A 27,082-nucleotide genomic window follows, 5' to 3' on the forward strand; every position below is an offset into this window, starting at 1 on the left:
AAATTTGAAATGTAATATTTTTTTGTCATTTAGCCACTCTTATCCAGAGCAATTAGGGTTAAGTGCCTTGCTTAAGGGCACATTGACAGATTTTTCACCTAGTCAGTTTGGGGATTCGAACCGGCTACCTTTCGGTTACTTAACCACTATGCTACCTGCATTGAGTACATGGAGCAGGGTGGGAAAAAATCGCATTAAAATACAATTTAAATGTATTTTTGGAAGGGCTATGGTCACCATTCATGTAATACATTAAATATATACAACAGACTGTATTGGGGAGCAATTTCATAGTATGCTTAGCTCTGTATGTTCCTAGGGGCCAGGGTCTGCCATGATTTTTCTCCTTGTCGGCTTATGGATTCAAACTAGCAACTTTCCGGTTACTGGCCTGAGTAAAGCTCCAATTGCTAGGCTATCTGTTACTCTAAATGTCAACAATTACACTGAATTTGACAGATTCAGCCTTTGTGATGTCATCAATTATACTGAATTTTACAGATGTATCCTTTGTGATGTCAAAAATTACAGTTACTTGGAATGTTTAGCAAATGATACAATTTCTGTGTGTTTCTTAGGTGTCTGGTGAAATGGCTGGAGGTGCGCTGTGTGTGCCCCATGTGCAACAAAACCATTGCAGGACCCCCAGAACAGCGCAACAGCATAGGAACACTACTGGACGAACTGGTGTAACCTAACAACAAGCACGGCGTGGGCACTGTGAGCTGGTGTAACCTAGCAACCAACAGAAAGTGAACGCTATTGTCTGGTGTATCCTAGAAACCGCCCACAGATGACTGTGAAATGGTGTAACCTAGCTACCACCTGGAGAGGACTGTGAGAGCTGCTGTTACCTAGCAACCAACACAGAGCTGCATACATGAGTCTACACCACACACCACAGACAGTCTCCAGCTACACACACTTCACCCTGTCACTCTTTCTCTTTGTCTCTGACTGTCTCACTCTTTTTCTGTCTTTCTCCCCCATTTTCTCTCACTAGCCTTCTCTGTCCTTTCTGTCACGCTCTCTATTTCTGTCTTTCTTCTGTTGTCTCTTTGATCTCTCTCTCTCTCTGACACTAATTTTCTCACCTTCTCTCTTTTCCTCTCTTTCTGTCTTTTACTTCCTCAGAGGTGAGTTCTAGTTCCAAAGTCAGCAAGGGGGAAGAGCTCCAGACAGTTGGAGAGTGTAGGAGCAGGCAGTTGATTTGAATGTGTAAAGACAAGAGTGGAACTATAAGAACCATGGTGTTGAGAAAATACAAAGTGATGTTCTATGGGCATGTGTGTGTTTTGTGTGTGTGTGTGTGTTGTCGCACAGAGGAGTCTGTTTGGGTTTGTCACTTGTTGTATTTATTTTTTTGTTTATAACATGTGTGTTTTGTATTATTGTACATGGACCAAGGCAATGTGAGTGACGTGCATCACCCTCTCACCACAACATTTTTGTTCTTGGCTGAAAGGTGTTCGTTTTTGATGTATTGCACTCTGACACTCTGTGTTTTATATACCTCCTGCCAACCAATGTGTGTATCGCACTGCACAGGTGGTTTAGTGAAACATGCTCACATGTTTTATAACCTTGCCTGACACCTGAAGACTCGTTTTAGCTCCCAACATTATTGCCCAGGCTTTAGCTCAGTAGGCTATTGTGGTTCTGAAATGTGGAGACAGCCTGAATTTGATACCTAGCCAATCACATTAATAGATTGAGGTATCTAAGAACTCAAAGGCAATGCACCTGCTGTTTTCTGTCGTATTACTGGTGCAGTATACCTGTGACATTACTTTTATAAAGCAAAGGGTTCTTCGCAAGTTACAGTAGTTTAGAAGTTCAATGTTGTGTGATTATATCTCAAGAACAACTCCATCTGATGGAATACATCATATGTAATTTTTCTCAGTTTGTAATTCTCTCTCTTTGAAGAATATGCTTTCAATTTTTTTTCGTGATGTTTAATGGCTCCAGTCGAATACATACCAAGTAAGCACTGCTTAAATTGAGCACTACTCCTCCCTATGCAACTGGGTCCTGGACTTCCTGACTGGCCGCACCCAGGTGGAGAAGGTGGGCAACATTACCTCCTCAACACAGGGGCCCAAGGGTGCGTCCTCAGTCCCCTCCTGTATACCAACGACTGCGTGGCCTCAGACAGTTCATCAAGTGTACTGACGACATGACAGTAGTAGGCCTGATCAACAACAACGACCCCTATAGGGAGGAGGTAGGCACGCTGACGGCATGGTGCCAGATTAACAACCCCTCCCTCGACGTTAGCGACAGAAAGAAGCTGATTGTGGACTTCAGGAGGAACCAGGCTGTCCTCATCAATGGGGCTGCCGTGGAGACGGTCAATAACTTAAAATTCCTTGGCATTCACATCTCAGAGAAGCTGAAACCACATGGACAAAGTAGAGAAGAAGGCACTACAGCAACTCTTCAACCTCAGGATGCTGAGGAAATTCAGCCTGTCCTCGAGGGCCCTCACAGTGTTCTACAGGAGCACCATCGAGAGCATTTTGTTGGGCTGCATCACAGCCTGGTACGGCAACTCCACCGCCGCAGACCGCAAAGCTCTTCAGAGGGTGTACATGCAGCCAAATGCACCATGGGGTGCACACTGCCCTACAGGACACCTACAACACCAGGTGTCGCAGGAAGTCAAGAAGATCATCAGGGACACCAGACACCAAACCATGACCTGTTCTCCCCCGCGTCAATCACTCAGACATGGCAGTACAGAAGCATCATGGCAAAAACTGAAAGACTGGCCAATAGTTTCTGCCCTCAGACCATCAGGCTGCTGAATAGCCACCACTAGTCAGCTACCAGCCCCCCACCCCACCCGAACAGACTTTTATTCTGCCCCCTCACCAATGGCATTTTATCACTGTTGCTGTTGTTAATATGTATATTTTAAATTGTATTAAAATGTTGATTGTTTTTATTGTGCTCAATGGTCATGCTGCTGCTCCCCCTCTGGTCATTCTACCCCAGCCCCTCAACAGTCTTTACTCTGCCTCCACCCCAATGGTCATGCTGCTGCTCCCCCTCTGGTCATTCTACCCCAGCCCCTCAACAGTCTTTACTCTGCCTCCACCCCAATGGTCATGCTGCTGCTCCCCCTCTTGTCATTCTACCCCAGCCCCTCAACAGTCTTTACTCTGCCTCCACCCCAATGGTCATGCTGCTGCTCCCCCTCTGGTCATTCTACCCCAGCCCCTCAACAGTCTTTACTCTGCCTCCACCCCAATGGTCATGCTGCTGCTCCCCCTCTGGTCATTCTACCCCAGCCCCTCAACAGTCTTTACTCTGCCTCCACCCCAATGGTCATGCTGCTGCTCCCCTCTGGTCATTCTACCCCAGCCCCTCAACAGTCTTTACTCTGCCTCCACCCCAATGGTCATGCTGCTGCTCCCCTCTGGTCATTCTACCCCAGCCCCTCAACAGTCTTTACTCTGCCTCCACCCCAATGGTCATGCTGCTGCTCCCCTCTGGTCATTCTACCCCAGCCCCTCAACAGTCTTTACTCTGCCTCCACCCCAATGGTCATGCTGCTGCTCCCCTCTGGTCATTCTACCCCAGCCCCTCAACAGTCTTTACTCTGCCTCCACCCCAATGGTCATGCTGCTGCTCCCCCTCTGGTCATTCTACCCCAGCCCCTCAACAGTCTTTACTCTGCCTCCACCCCAATGGTCATGCTGCTGCTCCTCTGGTCATTCCACCCCAGCCCCTCAACAGTCTTTACTCTGCCTCCACCCCAATGGTCATGCTGCTGCTCCCCCTCTGGTCATTCCACCCCAGCCCCTCAACAGTCTTTACTCTGCCTCCACCCCAATGGTCATGCTGCTGCTCCCCCTCTGGTCATTCCACCCCAGCCCCTCAACAGTCTTTACTCTACCTCCACCCCAATGGACATTTATTTATTCCTCACTGCTACACTTATTATGATGTGTATATAGTGCTATTTATACTGTTGTTATTTATATTTCATTATTTTATTTCAAAAGTCCTGCATGTTAATGCTCAAAGACTTTCACTGTACCCTGCAATCCCACCTGCAAACCCACCTACAACCCTGTACATGTAACTATTAAACACCCTGAATCTGAATCTCTACCACTCCCCTGGTCTCTGTGTTTTATCTGTAGTGGGGAAATTCAGAAAGTATTCAGACCCCTATCCCTTTTTTCACATTAATCCACACACAATGCCCCATAATGACAAATTGAAAACAGTTTTTATTTTATTTTAGCAAATGAATTAAATTAATTAATTTAAATTAATAAATTAAAAATAAGAAACGGAGAGGTGAATCCAGGCCCTGCAGTGAATAGCTCCACTTCTATTCCCCAGGTGCTCTCTTTTGATGACTTCTGTAACCGTAAAAGCCTTGGTTTCATGCATGTTAACATTAGAAGCCTCCTCCCTAAGTTTGTTTTATTCACTGCTTTAGCACACTCTGCCAACCCGGATGTCCTAGCCGTGTCTGGATCCTGGCTTAGGAAGACCACCAAAAATTCTGAAAATTTCATCCCTAACTACAACATTTTCAGACAAGATAGAACTGCCAAAGGTGTTGCAATCTACTGCAAAGATAGCCTGCAGAGTTCTGTCCTACTATCCAGGTCTGTACTCAAACAATTTGAACTTCTACTTTTAAAAATCCACCTCTCTAAAAACAAGTCTCTCACCGTTGCCGTCTGCTACAGACCACCCTCTGCCCCCAGCTGTGCTCTGGACACCATATGTGAACTGATTGCCCCCCATCTATCTTCAGAGCTCGTGCGGCTAGGCGACCTAAACTGGAACATGCTTAACACCCCAGCGATCCTACAATCTAAGCTTGATGAAACACTTCAGCGAGCATGCCTTTCTAATCAACCTGGCCGGGGTATCCTGGAAGGATATTGATTTCTCCCGTCAGTAGAGGATGCCTGGTTATTTTTTTAAATGCCTTCCTCACCATCTTAAATAAACATGCCCCATTCAAGAAATGTAGAACCAGGAACAGATATAGCCCTTTGTTCTCACCAGACCTGACTGCCCTTAACCAACACAAAAACATCCTATGGCGTTCTGCATTAGCATCGAACAGCCCCCGTGATATGCAACTTTTCAGGGAAGCTAGAAACTAATATACACAGGCAGTTAGAAAAGCCAAGGCTAGCTTTTTCAAGCAGGAATTTGCTTCCTGCAACACAAACTCAAAAAAGTTCTGGGACACTGTAAAGTCAATGGAAAATAAGTACACCTCCCAGTTGCCCACTGCACTGAAGATGGGAAAAACTGTCACCACTGATAAATCCACTATAATTGAGAAGTTCAATAAGCATTTTTCTACAGCTGGCCATGCTTTCCACCTGGCTACCCCTACCCCAGTCAACAGCACTGCACCCCCCACAGCAACTCGCCCAAGCCTTCCCCATTTCTCCTTCTCCCAAATCCAGTCAGCAGGACCCCTACAAATCAGCTGGGCTAGACAATCTGGACCCTTTCTTTCTAAAAAATTATCTGCCGAAATTGTTGCCACCCCTATTACTAGCCTGTTCAACCTCTCTTTCGTGTCATCTGAGATTCCCAAAGATTGGAAAGCAGATGCGGACAGCCCGCTTGGAGTTTGCCAAAAGGCACCTAAAGGACTCTCAGGCCATGAGAAACAAGATTCTTAGGTCTGATGAAGCCAAGATTGAACTCTTTGGCCTGAATGCCAAGTGTCACGTGCGGAGGAAGCCTGGTACCATCCCTACGGTAAAGCATGGTGGTGGCAGCATCATGGTGTGGGGATGTTTTTCAGCGGCAGGGACTGGAAGACTAGTCAGGATCAGGATAATTTATTTTGAATAAATTTGCAAAATGTAAAAACTGTTTTTGTCAAGGGGTCTGAGTACTTTCCGAATGCACTGTATGTAACGTTTGCCTGTGCCATGGGGGTACATCCCAGTACTGACCATGGGATAAAGATAACTACTGGAGAACTAATGTGTAGCACCACCTACAGCTCCTGTAATGTGCCTGAGGTTTGTAGAGACTTTTGGTTTTCCTACACCAGCCACATTGCACGTTTTTAAATCAGTCGGCATACACAAATGTGACTTGAATAAATGGAGGGGTTTACCCTTCTTCTTAGTTTACTACTTTACAAGTTGTTTATTTCTTGACTACGTTGTCTAGTGTGTCTGTGCTTGTGTATGTGCATGCTGAGCATGACAGTGTCTCTGGCGCCACCCTCTGGTACAAGATAAGAGTAACATCTGAAGTGTTATTTCTGTAAAGGATACTCGTGGAGACATGCAATTCTGCTGCTTCCTCAGTCTACATCTAATATATGAATTTGATTATCTCCTTATCTCAACAAAAACTGTTCAATGGTCTTATATTATGAAAATTAAACTCCCTTTATGCCACTCTTGGACAAATATGTTTCATCTGGTAGAGCTCAATTGGAATGTAGATGCAGCATATACATTTCCCTCACACTTAATCCTACAGCTACCAATGATCTAGTAAGAAATTAGGATAGCGTGCATGTGTCAAATCATCATAAAGCTTCTAAAGCCAGTTCCCACTCATACTCAGTTCCCACTCATACATTCAACTGAGACTGCTCTTCTCTGTATCACGGAGGCGCTCCGCACTGCTAAAGCTAACTCTCTCTCCTCTGCTCTCATCCTTCTAGACCTATCGGCTGCCTTCGATACTGTGAACCATCAGATCCTCCTCTCCACCCTCTCCGAGTTGGGCATCTCCGGCGCGGCCCACGCTTGGATTGCGTCCTACCTGACAGGTCGCTCCTACCAGGTGGCGTGGCGAGAATCTGTCTCCTCACCACGCGCTCTCACCACTGGCGTCCCCCAGGGCTCTGTTCTAGGCCCTCTCCTATTCTCGCTATACACCAAGTCACTTGGCTCTGTCATAACCTCACATGGTCTCTCCTATCATTGCTATGCAGACGACACACAATTAATCTTCTCCTTTCCCCCTTCTGATGACCAGGTGGCGAATCGCATCTCTGCATGTCTGGCAGACATATCAGTGTGGATGACGGATCACCACCTCAAGCTGAACCTCGGCAAGACGGAGCTGCTCTTCCTCCCGGGAAGGACTGCCCGTTCCATGATCTCGCCATCACGGTTGACAACTCCATTGTGTCCTCCTCCCAGAGCGCTAAGAACCTTGGCGTGATCCTGGACAACACCCTGTCGTTCTCAACTAACATCAAGGCGGTGGCCCGTTCCTGTAGGTTCATGCTCTACAACATCCGCAGAGTATGACCCTGCCTCACACAGGAAGCGGCGCAGGTCCTAATCCAGGCACTTGTCATCTCCCGTCTGGATTACTGCAACTCGCTGTTGGCTGGGCTCCCTGCCTGTGCCATTAAACCCCTACAACTCATCCAGAACGCCGCAGCCCGTCTGGTGTTCAACCTTCCCAAGTTCTCTCACGTCACCCCGCTCCTCCGCTCTCTCCACTGGCTTCCAGTTGAAGCTCGCATCCGCTACAAGACCATGGTGCTTGCCTACGGAGCTGTGAGGGGAACGGCACCTCAGTACCTCCAGGCTCTGATCAGGCCCTACACCCAAACAAGGGCACTGCGTTCATCCACCTCTGGCCTGCTCGCCTCCCTACCACTGAGGAAGTACAGTTCCCGCTCAGCCCAGTCAAAACTGTTCGCTGCTCTGGCCCCCCAATGGTGGAACAAACTCCCTCACGACGCCAGGACAGCGGAGTCAATCACCACCTTCCGGAGACACCTGAAACCCCACCTCTTTAAGGAATACCTAGGATAGGATAAAGTAATCCTTCTCACCCCCCTAAAAGATTTAGATGCACTATTGTAAAGTGGCTGTTCCACTGGATGTCATAAGGTGAACGCACCAATTTGTAAGTCGCTCTGGATAAGAGCGTCTGCTAAATGACTTAAATTAAATGTAAATGTACTACTAGTTTGATTTCCTGTCAAAGAGACTGAAACTTTTAAAAGGGGGATTTCAAGAAGAGGATTATGAGTTTGAGATTGGAGCTCAGGTTGTGTCCCAATAGTCTTTATAATCCTATATCCTTCTCCTTTCCTAATATAGTTTCCTTTAGTACCACTAATAGGTGAACGAACTGGTAGGAAAGGAAGTTACTTCATACTACTGATACAACCCCACACTAACAAACACTGCTCTCATGGTGAGGATGAGGGAGGAGAGGGAGTGGTGGGGGAGGAAGAGGAAGGCTGAGACAGAGGGTGCACTCAGCAGCAGTGAGCTCAGCCAAAGAGGGCCATTTCAGCTCTCTCTGTGTCCCCACTCTCTTTTTCCCTCTCTCTTTCTCTCTCTCTTGCTCTCGTTCTCTCTCGCTCTCAGGCGTCCTAATGAGAGAGAGAGAGCTCTGTCGTGGGCTAATATGAAGGAAGCGCAGAGCTCTGTGCAGTAAGTTTGCTAACTCTTAAAAGAGATGCATGGCGATTATTAAATCATGTTGGATCTGTCTTATCTCTGCTATGTTGCATGCCGAGAGATGGAGAGCAGTTGGTGAGTATACATCGTTTTATATTGAATAAGAAGTGTTTAGTTATTGAGGGCATGTGGATTGCAGACTTGTTTGTCTGTTTCTCTGAGTAAAATCAGAAAGTTAATGTCAAACTGTGAATCAGAGAGAGAGATATGTTAGTTAAATATGAATCTTAGTATCAGTTTACTGATACGTGCATAGATATGATATTTCAGTGAAGATCCCTTCATCGGATGAAGATCTGTATCTTCATTAAAAGTATGTATTTTCAACTCTGGTAGCTGTCCTGCAACATGACCAAAGTCCATGTCACTATATTTAGAATGTGTTATAATGATGGGTCAATGTTTCATTGCAAAGCTCAGTTCGACAAGATTGCTAGCATAAGCATAATAACTGGAGTAAAACATAAATCTGAAATGCAGTGCACTACAGAGTATCAGTATAAAAATAACATAGTTTTTACACATTTCTGACAAAAACTGACACACACACACACACACATTAGCAGGCTGTATAATATCCTATAGTGTGGACTGGATCTAGGATCTAGGATCTTAATTTTAGCCAGTTTTCTACAGCAGGAAAATAATCCTAGAGCAACAGGAAATTTAAATTATTATGTGGATTATAATTAATGGACATTTTTGTAGGGGTTGACATATTTTTCGTAAGGGAAAATCAAGTCTGAAATTTCAAAGTGGATATTACAAACTTCAGAAGCCTTTTTAAACCTCAAATGCAATGCACTTTTTACATGTATCCTGCAACAGGGTGATCAAATTAAGATTCTACATCTGTAGGCTGTCTGTATCATTTCTGAGAAACACACACACACGGGTGTGTACTGCAGGCTATGTGTATCCTCTCTGACAGTTCGAGTGGACCTGGAAACATAAGCAGCTCTTTCATGAGTTCAACCTCTACCTGGTCTATAAAGGGCTAACTGTGCTGAGAGTTAACGTTGACTAACAAAACACACATACACACATACACACAGATATAGAGAGAGGTTTGTGTCCTGCATTTCCTTCTACAGCGCTGTGGTTCTGCAAGAGTATGTAAGTTCAGGTGTTTCTCTGTATGTCTTATATTAGTCCAGTCCGACACACACACACACACACACGCAAACGCACACGAGTGCGACACGATCACATCTGCCTCTTTTTCATTTGTGTGAATAGTTGGAATCTGATTTCCTAAATTACACACATTTTTAGCTGAATTCCTGGTGATTTTACAGTCTTTTTTGGAAGAACTATAATGCCCCACCACCCCCAAATATATATTATTATTTTTTACTAAAACGTTCGGCCCAAAAAAACCACTTGTGGGCCAGTTGCCTTTCGCCGACCACTGCTCTAAATCGAATCATCGTCTTTTCTGATACTGTAACGTAAATATAATAATCTGCTTCTTTCATTTGGAACAGTATGTCATTCATCCACAGTCCACACATTGTCAGTCATACAGCTGTCCTACTGAATGTAGGAGCCTAACAGGAACCTGACTTTTGCTAGGATATGTACTGTCCCATAGCCTGATTCTGTAATCAGGACTCAGATTTTACTACAGTGTGTTTGTTAAAGCTGGAATTTACTATTAGAAACTTAATACATTTGTTTTCCATTTCAGGCAAAGAAGAATGCCCTTTAACATTTAATATGGCATGAATATGCTGTGATGGACTTCATCTATCGGTGGAATGAGTGTCGTGGGACATTAAGACCATTCTGTCATGGGGGACTTGAGAGATGAGTATGGGCAGTGAAGACGACGGGAAGGATGACCTCTATAAGCTGAAAGCCCCTACCGTGCTCCAGAGATGTGCTGTGTAAACGCTAATGTGCTCTGAATCCACAATGCTCCGGAGGTGGCTGTTAGCTCTGGTGGCCCGTGTTGGGGTCATAGCACTAGTGGTGTGCTGCTGCCTGTCTCTACTCTACCTGCTGGCCTGCAAACCCCAGAGCAGCTACAGCCATGAACAGGCCCAGGTCTGGGCTGGAGGAGCCACCAGTAAAGAGGGTTACCTGGCGCTACTGCAGGAGAGCGAGGACACACACAGGCACTATATTAACAGTCTCAGTAAGCAGATAGCTCAGCTCAAAGAGGCTCTTCAGATGAGGACCCAGCAGCTGCAGGAGTCTCTGGAAAAGGCCAGGGCCAAAGGGGTTCTACCTATGGGGCTGGAGGGTCTGCATAGGCCCCAGACACACACCGACCTCCAGGTGAGTGTGTGTGTGTGTGTGTGTTGTTGCATGAGTGTGTGCATGTGTGTGTGTGTGTGTGTGTGTGCATCTTTATCAATCAGTATGTCAACTCTTCCGGCAGGAGTTCTTCAAGGCCCAATTGAGCCGGGCTGAGGTCCAGTCTGGTGAGAAGTTGCCCAGTGAGTACGCCGTGATTCCCTACGAAAGCTTCACCCTGCACAGGTCAGTCAAGTGACCTTTGACCTTATTTATTTCAAAGGCCTTATAATTAGACCCCTGAGCTTTACACTAACCACATGACCTGACCATGGAAACCTCTTGACCATACTCATAACCATAAGCACGTTTCCATTTTGAGGTACAGTATAAATGCAGTGCTACTCAGGATGGTTATTTTCCAGGGTGTACCAGCTCGAGATGGGTCTGACCCGTCATCCAGAGGAGAGGCCTGTGAGGAAGGACCGGAGAGACGAGCTGACAGGCACGCTAGAGATAGCCCTGCAGGTCCTCAACGGACCCCGGAGACAAGGGGAGCGCCACCGACGCTCCTATTCACCATCGGACTTCATAGAGGGTGAGCGTGTTGGGCCCAGCTAAGTGTACTTTGCCCTCCTGTTATCTAGGTGGAATTTTAATATGAAAAAGGAGGAATTTTTCAACAAATTGCTTACAAGTTTGAAATCCTCTCAGATCTCCAGAGGGCCATGAAGACTATTTGCAATTGGTTAAATGATTTGTACTTGCTGATGTTTGTCTGTTGTCCACCTGTCCACCTGTCCGTCCGTCCGTCCGTCCGTCCGTCCGTCTGTCTGTCTGTATGTCTGTCTGTCCATCCGTCCGTCCATCGGTCCGTCCGTCCCTAACAGGGCTGACCCGTACAGAGCGTGACAAGGGGACAGTGTATGAGCTGATGTTTAAGGGCGAGAGTTCGCAGGACTTCAGACAGCTGGTGTTCTTCAGACCCTTCGGCCCGGTGGTCAGGGTGAAGAATGAGAGGGTGGACACACGCCACATGCTCATCAACATCATAGTACCACTGTCCAGGAGGGCTGACACATTCAGACAGTTCATCAACAACTTCAGGTTCGAACAAAAAGAAACGACATGGCCCACAATCTCAGGCGGTTTTGGAAGTAAAGATAACCATTTACGTTGTACATACAGAGTTTTTCTCTCAGCATCAACAATTGTAATGTCAGGTGTTTATGACCATCAAGTTCTTGAAACATTCCGTTTTGACTGACCATCATGTCTTAAAGTAATGATGGACTGTCGTTTCTCTTTGCTTATTTGAGATGTTCTTGCTATAACATGGACTTGGTATTTTGCCAAATAGAGCTATCTTCTGTATACGGCCCCTACGTTGTCACAACACAACTGATTGGCTCAAACGCATTAACGAAATAAATTCCACAAATTAACTTTTAAAAAAGCACACCTGCTAATTGAAATGCATTCCAAGTGACTACCTGGTTGAGAGAATGCAAAGAGTGTGCAAAGCTGTCATCAAGGCAAAGGGTGGTTACTTTGAAGAATCTCAAATATAAAATATGTTTTTATTGGTTTAACACTTTTTTGGTTACTACATGATTCCATATGTTATTTCATAGTTTTGATGTCTTCACTATTATTCTACAATGTAGAGAATAGTAAAAATAAAGAAAAACCCTTGAATGAGTAGGTGTGTCCAAACTTTTGACTGGTACTGTACGTATGCTGGAACATTGGTAACATTGTAGGAGGCAGCCCATCTGTTTAGGGCAGGGGTGTCAAACTCATTCCATGGAGAGCCTAGTGTCTGCAGGTTTTGAGGTTTTCCTTTCAATTAAAACCTAGACAACCAGGTGAGGGGAATTCCTTACTAATTAGTGACCTTAATTCATCAATCAAGTTCAAGGGAGGTGCGAAAACCCGCAGACACTCGGCTCCCCGTGGAATAAGTTTGACACCTGTGGTCTAGGTTGATTATAACATGGAACCCAAACCGGCTGCGCGCCTGCGCCATCGTGCATAAATATATTTTGTCCCCCTACACCAAACGCGATCACGACACGCAGGTTAAAATATCAAAACAAACTCTGAACCAATTACATTAATTTGGGGACAGGTCGAAAAGCATTAAACATTTATGGCAATTTAGCTAGTTAGCTTTCACTTGCTAGCTAATTTGTCCTATTTAGCTAGCTTGCTGTTGCTGGCTAATCTGTCCTGCGATATAAACATTGAGTTGTTATTTTACCTGAAATGCCCAAGGTCCTCTACTCCGACAATTAATCCACACATAAAACGGTCAACCGAATCGTTTCTAGTCATCTCTCTTCCTTCCAGGCCTTTTCTTCTCTTGACTTTATATTGCGATTGGCAACTTTCATAAGGTGCATTACCGCCACTGACCTAGTTTGTCTTCAGTCACCAACGTGGGTATAACCAATGAGGAGATGGCACGTGCATACCTGCTTCTACAAACCAATGAGGAGATGGGAGAGGCAGGACTTGCAGCGCGATCTGCGTCAGAAATAGAACTGATTTCTATTTTAGCCGTTGGCAACGCAGATGTTCGTTGGCGTGCGCGAACAGTGTGGGTGCAATAATTGAATAACATGGATTTCTAAATGTATTTTGCAACGCTCACACACACGACGCGAGCGGTGTGGTCAGCCTGTAACTGCCATCTTGCTGTTTCAGAAAGGTGTGCATCCAGCAGGAAGGGAAGACGCACCTCACTGTGGTCTACTTTGGCAAGGACCAGATTGACGAGGTCAAAGCCATCATGGATCAGACATCTAGGTAATACACTCTTCTCAGCTATACCATGTTTGTAAGTAATTACAAGTTCAAATATACAGCAAGCTTACTCCATCAAACAGGGCTCAAAGGTCAGAAAATCTTAATCTTAAATTTCAGCTCCACGGTGTACTGTCCAACAGCATATTGCCTTCTAATGAATGCATTGCTCCTCTGGAATTCCTGCATTGCGGTCCTTGGTGGATAGTAGATAGTGTAAATATAACTCCAATGAGATATACAGTAACTGTTAATGTTCTTTAATCAGCACATCTTTTCAAGCATTAGGAGCCAGGGGAGTTCTGCAGAGTTTAGGAGACTGTAAGGAGAGAAGTAAGAGTAATCTCCTGATTGTAGCAGATCCATACATATACAGATACAGGATAACCAACATGACTGGAATGATAAGGGCAGAAGTTGTTTGACCACAGACAGGGCTTATTGTATGTGAATATGTGAAAGTGTGTTTAAGTTAAACCACCCATATTTTGATTTGATCACATTTCCAAATGTTCTTATGACCTAAGGCTTGAGGACATCCAGTTGGACTGATGACCTTTTCTCATTAAACACTGATTTAGATGACCTCAGCAAAACTTTCCCTCCCCCAGGGAAACCCAGTTCCGAAACTTCACGCTGATCCAACTGAATGAGGAATTCTCTCGTGGGCGGGGCTTAGAGGTGGGCGCACGGGCCTGGAGGCGGAGCCACAACGTGCTGCTCTTCTTTTGCGATGTCGACATCCACTTTACCCTAGACTTCCTCACATCCTGCAGACTCAATGCAGAGCCTGGTGAGGAGTGGGAGCTACGAACTATCTATCAATCTGTCGGTGTGTCAGTGTGTCTGTCTGTCAATGGAAGTTTTAATGGAAGATGCATGTCTTTGTTTTTCAAACTTTAGGTAAGAAAGTGTTCTACCCAGTTCTCTTCAGTCAGTACAATCCATCTCTTATCGACAATAACCAGAGTCCCTTCCCTTCTATTCAACAACAACTGGTGAGTCTTTCTTACCGTTGCACCTGTGTGTGGAAATAGGAAAAAGGTATTATACATTACATAGTGTTTTTTTATGATACTTTTACTTTGTGTCTTTCTGCAACAGGTGATAATGAAGGATGCTGGATTCTGGAGAGATTTTGGGTTTGGCATGACTTGCCAATATAGGTCTGATTTCATCAACATAGGTAATTAAACGATACGTTTCTTCATTGATTGACTGACTGACTGACTGACTGACTGACTGTTAATTTGATTGATTGAGTTTGTCAATTTATATCTCTGATCTGCACAGGTGGGTTTGACCGGAACACCAAAGGCTGGGGTTTGGAGGATGTTCACCTATACAGAAAGTACCTGCACAGCAAGCTGATGGTGATTCGATCTCCCTCCCGTAGCCTCTTCCACTTGTGGCATGAGAAGCAATGCGCGGACGAGCTGCAGCCAGACAAGTATAAGATGTGTATGCAGACCAAGGCCATGAGCGAGGCCTCTCACGGCCACCTGGGGGAGCTGTTCTTCACACAGGAGATCCAGGAGCACATGGAGAGGCAGAAACTACTGAACGACTCAAAGTCACTTGAGGTAGAGGTTGCCCCATACCCACAGATCTAAGATCAGAATACCCTACCCCTTATCCTAGCCTTAACCATTAGGAGGTTGAACTATATCTGACCCTGGACCTGTGGTCAGGGTTAGGAAATCAGAACGTCTGGAGAGGTTCTGTTGAGAGAACAATGATCTCATCATCCTACAGACGGAATTTAAGGACTGGGGAGGGCGTGTAGAGGGATGAGACATGAACTTTGTCATGACAAGATTAAAATGTTATTGAATGAAACATTGATGTGATGTCATGTACGTCGTCATTGCCATTTTGCTGACGGATGATGGCCTGATCTGATGAGTCTGTTCTATAAGCATTTGGTTGAAAAGACGTTGCAAAGATGTCTTTCAACTTCTTGTGCTCACTGGGTGAAAACAGGGAGGGCAGAAGAACCTTACCCACTTTGTTGTATTGAGACTGTCAACCTGCTATGGACTCAATGAAAATAATATTTTTGTATAAATGAAGGGAAGGATGTTTTTGTATAACACTCTGTATTTATAACTGCATCTGAATATTTATTAGAATAATACAAGATCATAATGTCTCAACCAACCAACTGACTTGGAGCCCATTACCTGGATAGAAGGATCAAGAAGCATAATTAAAAGAATGTGGATTGCATGCACTATCATAGCGTTTTATATGATTTGGGAGTAGATGAGCAATTGCATGTACATCAATATTTGTGTTCTTTCTGGTCTTGCATTGGAACATTGGGAGAGTCAATATTTCAAAACCATTTCTCTCTCTCTTCCTTCCCCCTTCCCCTCTGTGTGTGTGTGCGCGTGTGTGTGTGCGTGTGTGTGTGTGTTTCAGAGAGAGTCTATTTGTGCAGACATAGCTACAAGGTGTGGAGGCCTACAACTGCCAGTATTTCATGGTCAGGCATGTTTTGACACAGAACAGAAGAAACACTTTGGTGGAACCTGTGTTTTAGAAGTGGGGTGGGACATAAATGTGTTCTTATTTTGCCTCGTTTTGTATCACATTCCAGTGGCAATTTTAACATGTAAATGTTTGTGGGGAAAACTAAAAAACACAACACTAAACAATATATTAATTGCACTATAACGGTGACAAACGGTGCCCACAAGCTGTTAGGGCCTACATAAAGGTGTCCCAACACCTCACCACTGCTACACCTGGCTATCAGCGGAGCCTTATCTGGCAGCGAAACAGTTCATTCAGCCTCATTTACTGCCTTTAAAAAAACATAGCTGATATGGCTGACTTGCTTAAGCAAATGTGGTTTCTACTGACAATTGAGATGTACAAACTATGACATAAGGGGACAACGAGCGGATAAGAGGCAATCCGTATTTTCAATTAAGACATTAATGAGCGAGTTAGGACAGACGTAGTGAATATAACTATTTGTTCAGCACTTTTGAAATGTACAGCGACATAATTCAGAACATGGGTCATTCTTACAGTGTTCTCCTGTACACCAAGTCAGACCCTGTCTTTCAAAGATAATTCATAAAAATCCAAATAACTTCACAGATCTTCATTGTAAATGGTTTACACACTGTTTCCCATGCTTGTTCAATGAACCATCAACTATTAATGAACATGCACCTGTGGAATGGTTAAGACACTAACAGCTTACAGACGGTAGGCAATTAAAAGGTCACAATTATGAAAACTTCGGACACTAAAGAGGCCTTTCTACTGACTCTGAAAAACAGCAAAAAAAAGATGCCCAGAGTTCCTGCTCATCTGCTTGAATGTGCCTTAGGCATGCTGCAAGAATGCATGAGGACTGCAGATGTGGCCAGGGCAATAAATTACAATGTCCTTACTGTGAGACACATAAGACAGCCTTACAGGGAGACAGGACGGACAGCTGATCGTCCTCGCAGTGGCAGACCACGTGTTACAACACCTTCATTTCAAGCTGGTGAACACATTTGGGTACCTAAGCAGTGGGTTCCCAAACATTATGTGTTTTGACACACCTAATAGATCAAATGCTTGTAGCCATAACCCAAGCTTTACAAACCAAGAAGAACTGTCCGGGACCCAACCAACCAACTGACTTGGAGCCCATTACTTGGATAGAAGGACCCTAAGCCTAATTGGATTGCATGCTATCATTGGATTTACATGATTTGGGAGTAGATAAGCATGTATGTCAATATTTGTGTTCTTTCTGGTCTTGCATAGTCAATATTTCAAAACCATTTCTCTCTCTCTTCTTTCCTTCCTCCTTACCCTCTATGTGTGTTTGTGTGAGAGAGAGAGAGATATGCCTAAGACAGTGCTAAAGGGAGACAGCTGATCATCCTCACAGTGGCTGTTCCACTGGATGTCATAAGGTGAACGCACCAATTTGTAAGTCGCTCTGGATAAGAGCGTCTGCTAAATGTCTATGTAGGATCAGAACATCACACCTGCGGGACAGGTACAGGATGGCAACAACTGCCTGAGTTACACCAGGAACGCACAATCCCGCCATCTGTGCTCAGACTGTCCGCAATAGGCTGAGAGAGGCTGGACTGATGGCTTGTAGGCCTGTTGTAATTTTTATTTTTATCGAACCTTTATTTAACTAGGAATGTCAGTTAAGAACCAATTCTTATTTACAATGACGGCCTACACCGGCCAAACCCGGACATATTGTGTGCCGCCCTATGGGACTCCCAATCACAGCCAGATGTGATGCAGCCTGGATTCGAACTAGGTACTGCAGTGACGCCTCTTGCATTTGGATGCAGTGTCTTAGACCACTGCGCCACTCAGGAGCACAGGGTAGGTCCTTACCAGACATCACTGGCAACAATGTCGCCTATGGGCACAAACCCACTGTCGCTGGACCAGACAGGACTGGCAAAAAGTGCTCTTCACTGACGAGTCGCAGTTTTGTCTCACCAGGTGTGATGGTCAAATGTGCGTTTATCGTCGAAGGAGCATTACACCGAAGCCTATACTCTGGAGCGGGATTGATTTGGAGGTGGAGGGTCCGTCGTGGACTGGGGCGGCATGTCACAGCATCATCGGACTGAGCTTGTTGTCATTGCAGGCAATCTCAACGTTGTGCATTAAAGGGAAGATATCCTCCTCCCTCATGTGGCACCCTTCCTGCAGGCTCATCCTGACATTACCCTCCAGCATGACAATGCCACCAGTCATACTGCTCGTTCTGTGCGTGATTTCCTGCAAGACAGGAATGTCAGTGTTCTGCCATGGCCAGCGACGAGCCCGGATCTCAATCCCATTGAGCACATCTGGGACCTGTTGGATCGGAGGGTGAGGGCTAAGGCTATTCCCCCCCAGAAATGTTGGGGAATTTGCAGGTGCCTTGGTGGAAGAGTGGGGTAACATCTCACAGCAAGAACTGGCAAATCTGGTGCAGTCCATGAGGAGGAGATGCACTGCAGTACTTAATGCAACTGGTGGCCACACCAGATACTGACTGTTACTTTTGATTTTGACTCCCCCCCCCTTTGTTCAGGGACACAATACTCACAATTTCTGTCTCAGTTGCATCTTATGTTCATACAAATATTTACACATGTTAAGTTTGCTGGTAATAAAAGCAGTTGACAGTGAGAGGATGTTTCTTTTTTTGCCGAGTTTATAAGCAGACAATGAAAGCTCTTACAATATTCAATGATTACATTTCTCTAAAACAGACTGTAGGCTACATGTGCACCACCAAGTAAGAACCGTAGGCAAAATTAATGGAAAAGAGGGAAAATTATTAGGATGAGGAACATGGGCTACTAACAGTGTACAACATAACATACACTTAGTATTACTTTCTTAGCTATCTCCCTGGCTTATTACATAATTCATGCAGCAGCATACAAGGCATTTTTGGACTCACTTGAACAGGAAGGGGGCGCGGAGGTCCTTCGTGGGCAAATTTTGCCATCAAAGTCTGGCATTCTCTCTATTTATGGTCCTCTCAAGATATCTGGAAAATCATTTTAAAAAACTAGGTTGAATCAGGGTTGAATCAGTGATCAGATCAGTGATCTTCAGGTCAGAGCTCTAGAAAGAGGCCCGAGTTCCAGATATGCAACTCCGAGTTGGATGACCATTCAAAATGTATTTTCCCAGTCAGAGCTAGTTTTTTTCAGAGTTTTCATGTATCTTAAACTCACTGAAGGCAGATTTCCCAGTTCTGAGTTTACAGTTGTTTTGAGTGCAGCAGAAGTCATGCTGGATTGACAGCAAGGCCAATGTTGAATGTTTATGTTTTCAATCTTGGAAAAGAGACCCTTAAACCCAGACTTGGAACCACAAACCCACTCCACTGTATAATAGGCTAGTGATCGCTTTGCAAACCACTCATTGTTGAATTTGCGATTTCCAATGTTTATGTCCAATGGCCGATAAGCACCGATATGTTTTATCAATAATTTTGCTTCATTATTTATTTTCATATGACAAGGATTAAAAAGCATTTGTCAGTAGATTGTCGACTTGATTCATAATGATGAATGCAAGCTTGCTAGCTAAGATTTTGATAGTATGACAGTCCAGTCAAAGCTACTGTAGATATAAGGTGATTTGATGTAATTTTATCTGTGGCCAATGACCTTGAGCCTTCTTGGATGGGCACTTCTAATGTAACTCTATGGCAGCACCCAATGGGCTTGAATTTTTGAGCTCTACCCTTAGATTTGGCAGTGATGTAGTGTCCCCATGAGTGACAGAACACTGAGCCAATCCCGTCGCAACTAGAGAACATTACCCAATCACGGCGCAACCAGAGAACATTACCAACACCTACTCTCCATATTTTCCGCTGGCTGGCCCAACACCACAGAAAGCACTGAGCTAGGCTGAAACACCTGCATTTTGGAGTTGACTTACTCAAGAAAGCAAAAAAGAGACCAAGTTTGTATGCAGCTTTATTATTATTATTATATATATTTTTTACATTGTTTGCAAACTGATATGTGACACATATTAACGTCAATATAGCATGCAAAACAGGGAGGGGGGGGGGGGGGGCCTGAATGATGGGTTGCTACTGTCACATCCCAATGCTAAAAGTGGGGGGGGGACAAAAATGCAATTTTAGAATGTCAGGGGACATGTCCCCCCGTCCCCAGTGAAACTTGCGCCCCTGTAAAAATGTATGGAAAAAATGTACACTTCTGTTATCATCATCCTTCTATTAAGAGTGGGTCAACATAATCAGAGTAAATTAATTGATCATGTTTGGTGCTGTTCCATTGAACACTTTTCCCACCCTCTAGCCGTGGAGTTTCCAATAATAGCAAGAGTGACGTTGCCTCAAGTTTCCATAGCAAAGGGAAGGGGATGGAGCCAGTAAAGCATTGGTCGACGGCTGTTGTATTTCACTAGCAAGCACACGATAGGCTCTTCACCTGAGTCCACTGCCCTATCATTATCACAACTGGAGGCCTGCCTGTGTTATTTCCGGAGCATCGTACGAGAGGGGCCAGATTATTATGAGCGTCTTTCGCTGAAAAATCCGTTTATTACGAAGTTGGGCTGTGACAATTTTAAAGGGTAAGGGATTGAAAACGTAAAGGTTTTAGGGGTAGTTTATAAACTAGACTGTATACGGTTCCCCTGGGTTAACATAAACAGTTTTGTTTTTCCTATTTTTTGGGGGTTTAGGCTAAGACCTACAATATTAAAAACGACGTTTTTAATTGTTTTCTACAAATAGCCAGGCATGTTCGACATATAGACTGTCTCTCATCTCGCAAGGAAGAAAGCCGACAGCAGCCGAACGCTCACGAGTTTACGGATTTGTCAGACAGAAGTCCCGAGACGCAACATGTTTGAAACGGGCAGAATCCCACTCGTCCTTCTCGACGTTACCTGCCTTATTCTCGGTATGTAGCCTACGTACTATACAGTTGTTGTTGGCAGTGTCATGGCCTATAGTTCCCTTTTCTGTGAGAAGTTATTATGCACTAGACAACTGCAGCTTAAACACCAGTCCCATTGAGGTATCTCTTTATTACAACTTTATTGCAAATATGCTTTGCTAAGTCTGAATGAATGGGTGTCCTATTTCGCTGCTGATTCATTCTATTGCTCATCCACTAGAGATAGGCTACACTGCTGTGGTCAGTACCACAGTTATAATAGCATACAAGACAACACACAGTAAGACTGTGTAATATAATAACCAGGACTTTTTCTTTACCATGTCTTGACCCGGAAATAACTTTGTGTATATGTATATGAGTGATTCTCAAATTAGGGTACATTTCTGTGACCCTCGACTGCAAAGATGGAGTCTTCAGGGGTGGACTTAGTGACTTGGAGGCCTCAGGCCTACCTTTCATCGAGGATACTCATGTGTATCCTACCACAGAGGGGTTTTGAAATCTTCCACACCCCCTTTGAATCAGTATATACTTCTTATGACAGTTTGTGTGCATCACATGATATGATTGCAAACGTGACTTTCATTGAAATGAAGCTGCAGCAATGAGAAAAGAAAAGGAATAAGATTACATTTTAACAGAAAAAATGACCCACAATGTCTTCAGAATGTATTCAGACCCTTAATGACCTACGGTGGCTTCAGAATGTATTCAGACCCTTAATGACCTACGGTGGCTTCAGAATGTATTCAGACCTTTAATGACCTACAGTGGCTTCAGAAAGTATTCAGACCCCTTAATGACCTACAGTGGCTTCAGAAAGTATTCAGACCCCTTAATGACCTACAGTGGCTTCAGAAAGTATTCAGACCCCTTAATGACCTACAGTGGCTTCAGAAAGTATTCAGATCCTGTTTGCAATAAGGCACTAAAGTAAAACTGCTAAAAATGTGGCAAAGAAATGGACTTTATGTTCTGAATACAAAGTGTTATGTTTGGGGCAAATCCAACACAACACATCGTTGAGTACCACTCTTCATATTTTCAAGCATGGTGGTGGCTGCATCGCGTTATGGGTATGCTTTTCATCGGCATGGACAAGGGAGTTTTTTTTTATGATGAAAAGAAACGGAATACAGCTAAGAACAGGCAAAATCCTAGAGGAAAACCTGGTTCGGTCTGCTTTCCAACAGACACTGGGAGAGAAATTCACCTTTCAGCAGGACAATAACCTAAAACACAAGGCCAAATATACAATGAAGTTGCTTATCAAGAAGACATTGAATGTTCCTGAGTGGCATAGTTACAGCTTTGACTTAGCTTGACATTATGGCAAGACTTGAGAATGTCTGTCTAGCAATGATCAACAACCAACTTGACAGAGCTTGAAGAATTTTAAAAAGAACAATGTGCAAATATTGTACAGTCAAGGTGTACTTACATAATCAAGATATATTAGTGTTTTATTTTTCATGTTTTTTTCTTCCATTTTGACATGACAGAGTATTTTGTGTAGTTCATTGACAAAAAAAATGACAATTAAATCCAGCATAGCAACTGTGGGCTTCAAGCAGAAAATTTTTTTACATTTTTTTATTATGTCCAGCTCACGAAGCCCCTAATGTGTGGCCTGAGGTCATTGCCTCTTCCGCCTAATGGTAAGTCCGCAACTGGTATTGATCTAAACTCTGTTTGGATCTGGGTCTTGATACTCTGGGTAAGGGTCTTGGTCGCATGTAATGGTTTTCGACAAGACCATTGTTTTTGTAGTCTCTGAACTCATTGGGTCAACACTGAGTACTATAACTCTGACAAGTCTTGTCAAGACATGTGACTAAGTAGTTGTTAGACAGCACAAAAGTGCCAGGGAACCTTGCTTTTTAAAATATGGAAGCAGGAGGGAGAACATTTCTTATTTTTAGTATGTTTTAAGATAGTTGGCCATCTCTGCTCAATGACATAAACAAACTTGTTTCTCTCATAATATAGTAGTGTCATGCTGTCATTCGTTACACAAAATCCTGCAACATCTTTAGTTACACAGAAACAAATAGCGAAAACACAAAACAACTCAAACCTCTGAAAACCTGTGTTTTGGTGTTTACCCTTTTGCCAAATCTCTATATTTCACATCAAGGTCCTTAAAATGAAGCTAAAAGGATGGTACGTCTGTGCCTACGAGTGACTTGGTTAGTGGCTAGTGTAGCACTTTTAAAATCCCTGTTCTATATGGAGTTGTTCTGGATTCTTTTTCATCCTTTGTGATCAATTAGATGCAGTCAGAATGTTTTACAAAGGATGGCATATGGTGTCCATACTCCCCAACATTACAGGACAAGCTCTAATCAAAGACCTGTGACTGCTAGTTATCTCATTTTGGCTGGAATCTGCCAACGGAGTTGGCCAGAGGGTGGAACAGATAGCTAATTGAAGCACTCCTATTCACGTACACTCTAATGCTTAGAACAATTGCTGGTTGTGTAACCTGCGTGATACAAACAGCAAATTAAGTATCTGTGAAGTTTGGAAGTGGGAATAGAAGGATATCTTAATAAACAGCAAACCTACTTTGAACTTACAACAAACTCTGTTAAACATAGAAGCTGATGAAATGCTCTGTGCGGTGGAAACAGTGGGCCGTACTAGTCTGTCGCCTTCTGCAGTGTGCAAATGAATGATACAAGAGAGAGGGCTTACCTTGAGAGACAGAAATAAATATCAGGACATGGAATTCTACTGCTACTCTTTTGAACTTATTTTTCAGCATTTGCTTTCATTGTCTGCATTCCCCACTCCTGGGCCACAGCAGCACCCCCACTGACTCTTCTATATCTTTCTGTTAGTGTTGTTGAGAATGCCAGGCTTCTGACATTGATTACCAATGGGTAATATCCCATTGGTGTCACATTGGATAGTTAGGCCTAGATTTCCATATTTCTCTTGGTAAAGGCCTAATGTTGTGGACAGTGAATAAGAGGAGCGAGATAGAAATCAGATGAGAGCAGAGCAGTGTGAGAAAGTGATCCCAACTGTTAGAGGTCAGTTAGACTGTGTGCCTGAGTGAGTCTGACTGACATCATTAGAAGCATTTAGGCATCCATGCCAGCATCTCCATGACAACTCTGTCAAATCAATTAGTTGATGTGCTGTCCACTCACATCCTGGACTCTATTAGTTATTTAGGAGACTCTACCTCTTCCATTATATTGACTTTTACCTTCATTTGTTAACTTGGCCATGGCTGGGCTATTTGGTAAGGTGAGCGGGAGGGAGAGAAATGGACTAACCAAATCAAGTGAAAACATGAACAAGCACGTCTTACTTGGTTATTGTTTTGTATCAGGTTTTGCCTAGCAAGTTCATTTCTCCTGTGACTTTTGATAAAAACATTTGGTCAAAAGCTTGTTGTACAGAATTACAAAAGATAGTTTGAACAAGGAGACTATTGCTGATTATCTTTCTCTCTCCAGTTGGGCTTCCCTTTGCGATCCTCACCCCTCAGCACAATCCCTTCAAAAGGGGTTTCTTCTGTAATGATGAGTCCATCAGATACCCCCTGAAAGAGGACACCATATCCTATCAGTTACTGGGGGGAGTCATGATCCCTTTCACACTGATTGTGGTAAGTCATTACCTCTGCCCTGTTCTCATATATTCTCCTCAAAATGTCATCATCATATCAGGCATGTGTGTTTTTAAGGTTTGTTGTAAAACTGCAATTATATGAGACAATATGTCAACATATTCAATTGACCTCAGTTAAAGATTACTTTCTTGCTGTTACAGGTAGTCAGTGGTGAGTGCCTTGGCGTCTATATGACTCGTGTCAAAACCAAATCGTCCTTGAGGACTAACTATGTGGCGCGAATTTATAAAGCAGTGGCCAGCTTCCTATTCGGGGCTGCTGCTAGCCAATCACTGACGGATATTGCCAAGTACTCGATTGGTCGACTGCGGCCGCACTTCCTGGCTGTGTGTAAGCCTGTGTGGGACCATATCAACTGCAGGGCCGGAGGCTACATCGAGAACTTCACCTGTACCGGGGACAAGGATATGGTAGACGAGGCCAGGTACAGTAAGGGCTCCGAGGGTTATATCTCAAAACCTGGGATACATCCCAAGAGAAGGCACTGCTACAAAATCAAAATGGAAAAACTTTTAACTGGGAAATGCAAGCTCAAAAGGTGTTTGCCATGCTGTAGCTTCCCCTAATCTCTTTTGTCTTTTTGTTTTTACAGACTTTCCTTCTTTTCTGGTCACTCATCTTTTTCTATGTACTGTATGCTGTTCCTTGCAGTAAGTATAGTAGATAATTGTTACATACAGTAGATTCAGGGAGGCTACAACAGTTCTTTCGGCCCTGAGCAATAGCTCCCTTTCATGATGTTGATGGTGTCCTTCTTTTCCTCTTGTAGCTGTATGTCCAGGCCAGACTGCAGACAGAGTGGGCCAGGCTCCTCAGACCCACCATACAGTTCTTCCTGATTGCAATGTCTGTCTACGTGGGACTGTCGCGCATTTCTGACTACAAACACCACTGGAGTGACGTACTTACTGGCCTCCTGCAGGGGGCGATAGTCGCAATACTCACGGTGGGTAGCTAGCTGTAGGCTATGGTTTAATACAGCAATGAACATGCTACCACCAAGGGCACTAGCATAATTAGGATAAACACATAAAGGAATTAGCAAACAAACTTTTTATTCTCCTTCCCTTAGAGACAACATCACACACATTCATGGTTGTATCATGGTCGTTTTCTCAGTTTTTGTCTCCATTGTATAAACAAATCATGTTCTCTGCTCTACCAACACAGGTGTTCTATGCGTCCGACTTCTTCAAGAGGCCTGTTGATCCAGTAGAGATACAAGAGGAGACGTCCGAAACCAGTCTCCAGGACAACCCAGATAATGAGAACCACTATGGAAGCACAAACTGAAGCTTTGGCCACAACATGACTTACTGTAGCAGACAACGCATGGAGGACTAGTAGCATGCTAAGCTAGCTACCACTACCTGCCATCCCCTACGGAGGACTATGGTTATTTATTTCAATGCATTGCAGTTCGTTGGCATTGGCTGTTGTGGTGGTCACTTTGCCAGAGCCCTGAAGACAGCTGCTAGCCCTCTCAGTGCCAATGATATTGCCTAGGCTGTCTCCTTTGGTTGGGTGTGTAGAGCTAATGATCTGTGGATTGGGTTTCTGGTCTTTGCATTAGGCTGCGAGGTCTGAGTTTGTTGGAGCTGTTGTGTTTGCATTGGTTTGAAGCTTTTGTTTGAAATGAATGGAATCCCAGTTGTTACAGTGAGCAGAGTGTCCATGTGTGCAGCAGTGGAGGCTGCTGAGGGGAGAAAGTCTCATTATTATTACACTCCATTCCAGCCATTATAATGAGCCATCCTCCCCTCAGCAGGCTCCACTGTTGTACAGCCAGGCCAATAACAAATCTTACATCTGTGAACCCTTACTGTCCCAAAGCTTAAATGAAAGCCAGGAGACTTATTGAAATCTGAAATGATGTGCTATGTACTGTATATATTTTTTAATACTGCCTTAGCCAGATTGTTGCTGCTACTTTCTCAAAGCTCCCTGCAAACTCCTAACAAATGTTTCCAATAGTAGAAATCATGATGGCAACTACACAAATTCACTTTTCTTTTTCTTTTTTTTACAGTTTGTTGTATCTTTTTTGAAGTACTGTTGTAAAACCTGTATCTGTGATCTGAGATAAAGAAAGATGGCATTCCATTTGGCTTCTTTGGTACGAGGAAAAGTGCAGTGTCTGAGACACACTTTGTAAACTGTAGAAATATGTGCATTGTTTTTGTGAGATCATCAGAGACAGAAACTAGCCATACAGAAAGGCCAAACCCATACCTGTCAAATAGCCTGGGTAGGCTGCTTTTTGTTATTTCTTCAACCTTTAATTAACCAGGATGTCCCATTGACATAAAGGGTCTCTTTTTGAAATGAGAGTTAAGTGGGGCCTCTGGGCCGCAGAGGCTCAGGAGGGAAGGCAGGGTGAGTTCTGAACACAAGGAACATATTCCCAATGACTGCTCAAAAGCCACAATACAGACTAGAGGCGTAGGCTACTCACCGCAAGTCTGGAAATATTTGTGTTCTGTCTCTGTTGTTCATCCCATTTCCCA

At 44.0% G+C, this 27,082-nt stretch overlaps 3 protein-coding genes across 3 annotated transcripts in view; all 3 read left to right on the top strand.

The window, feature by feature from the left end:
• The window catches only part of rnf122 (ring finger protein 122), a 20,329-nt gene extending 16,937 nt beyond the window's left edge, over positions 1–3,392 (top strand). Inside the window, exon 5 of the mRNA XM_029678609.2 lies at positions 579–3,392. Coding sequence (XP_029534469.1) covers positions 579–693 — 115 coding nt within the window. The 3' untranslated portion in view covers positions 694–3,392. The remainder of the gene's footprint in view (positions 1–578) is intronic.
• A 4,435-nt stretch (positions 3,393–7,827) lies between these two features.
• Positions 7,828–17,335, top strand: LOC115140299 (chondroitin sulfate N-acetylgalactosaminyltransferase 1-like). The gene is made up of 10 exons (XM_029678610.2): positions 7,828–8,525; positions 10,141–10,733; positions 10,837–10,937; positions 11,117–11,289; positions 11,582–11,798; positions 13,401–13,502; positions 14,111–14,292; positions 14,403–14,497; positions 14,604–14,685; positions 14,793–17,335. The coding sequence occupies exons 2-10, from the start codon at positions 10,350–10,352 to the stop codon at positions 15,110–15,112; spliced, it is 1,656 nt and encodes a 551-aa protein (XP_029534470.1). The 5' UTR covers positions 7,828–8,525; positions 10,141–10,349; the 3' UTR covers positions 15,113–17,335.
• A 3,152-nt stretch (positions 17,336–20,487) lies between these two features.
• LOC115140300 (phospholipid phosphatase 1-like) lies at positions 20,488–26,678 on the top strand. Its single transcript, XM_029678612.2, has 7 exons — positions 20,488–20,597; positions 20,761–20,929; positions 24,400–24,551; positions 24,716–24,999; positions 25,168–25,225; positions 25,345–25,521; positions 25,746–26,678. Exons 2-7 carry the CDS (start codon positions 20,872–20,874, stop codon positions 25,866–25,868), a joined length of 852 nt encoding a protein of 283 aa, XP_029534472.1. The 5' UTR covers positions 20,488–20,597; positions 20,761–20,871; the 3' UTR covers positions 25,869–26,678.
• The last annotated feature ends 404 nt before the right edge of the window (positions 26,679–27,082 follow it).

The sequence above is a fragment of the Oncorhynchus nerka genome, linkage group LG13, assembly GCF_034236695.1.
Source record: "Oncorhynchus nerka isolate Pitt River linkage group LG13, Oner_Uvic_2.0, whole genome shotgun sequence".
Classification (NCBI taxonomy): domain Eukaryota; kingdom Metazoa; phylum Chordata; class Actinopteri; order Salmoniformes; family Salmonidae; genus Oncorhynchus; species Oncorhynchus nerka.

Bases quoted from the DNA above. Each gene is read 5' to 3' on its own strand.
- LOC115140300 (XM_029678612.2), top strand. From the start codon at position 20,872: ATGTTTGAAACGGGCAGAATCCCACTCGTCCTTCTCGACGTTACCTGC. The intron at 24,552-24,715 runs GTAAGTCATTAC...TTGCTGTTACAG, and splicing joins TCCCTTTCACACTGATTGTG to GTAGTCAGTGGTGAGTGCCT. The intron at 25,000-25,167 runs GTACAGTAAGGG...TTGTTTTTACAG, and splicing joins GATATGGTAGACGAGGCCAG to ACTTTCCTTCTTTTCTGGTC.
- LOC115140299 (XM_029678610.2), top strand. From the start codon at position 10,350: ATGTGCTCTGAATCCACAATGCTCCGGAGGTGGCTGTTAGCTCTGGTG. The intron at 10,734-10,836 runs GTGAGTGTGTGT...CTCTTCCGGCAG, and splicing joins AGACACACACCGACCTCCAG to GAGTTCTTCAAGGCCCAATT. The intron at 14,293-14,402 runs GTGAGGAGTGGG...TTCAAACTTTAG, and splicing joins CAGACTCAATGCAGAGCCTG to GTAAGAAAGTGTTCTACCCA.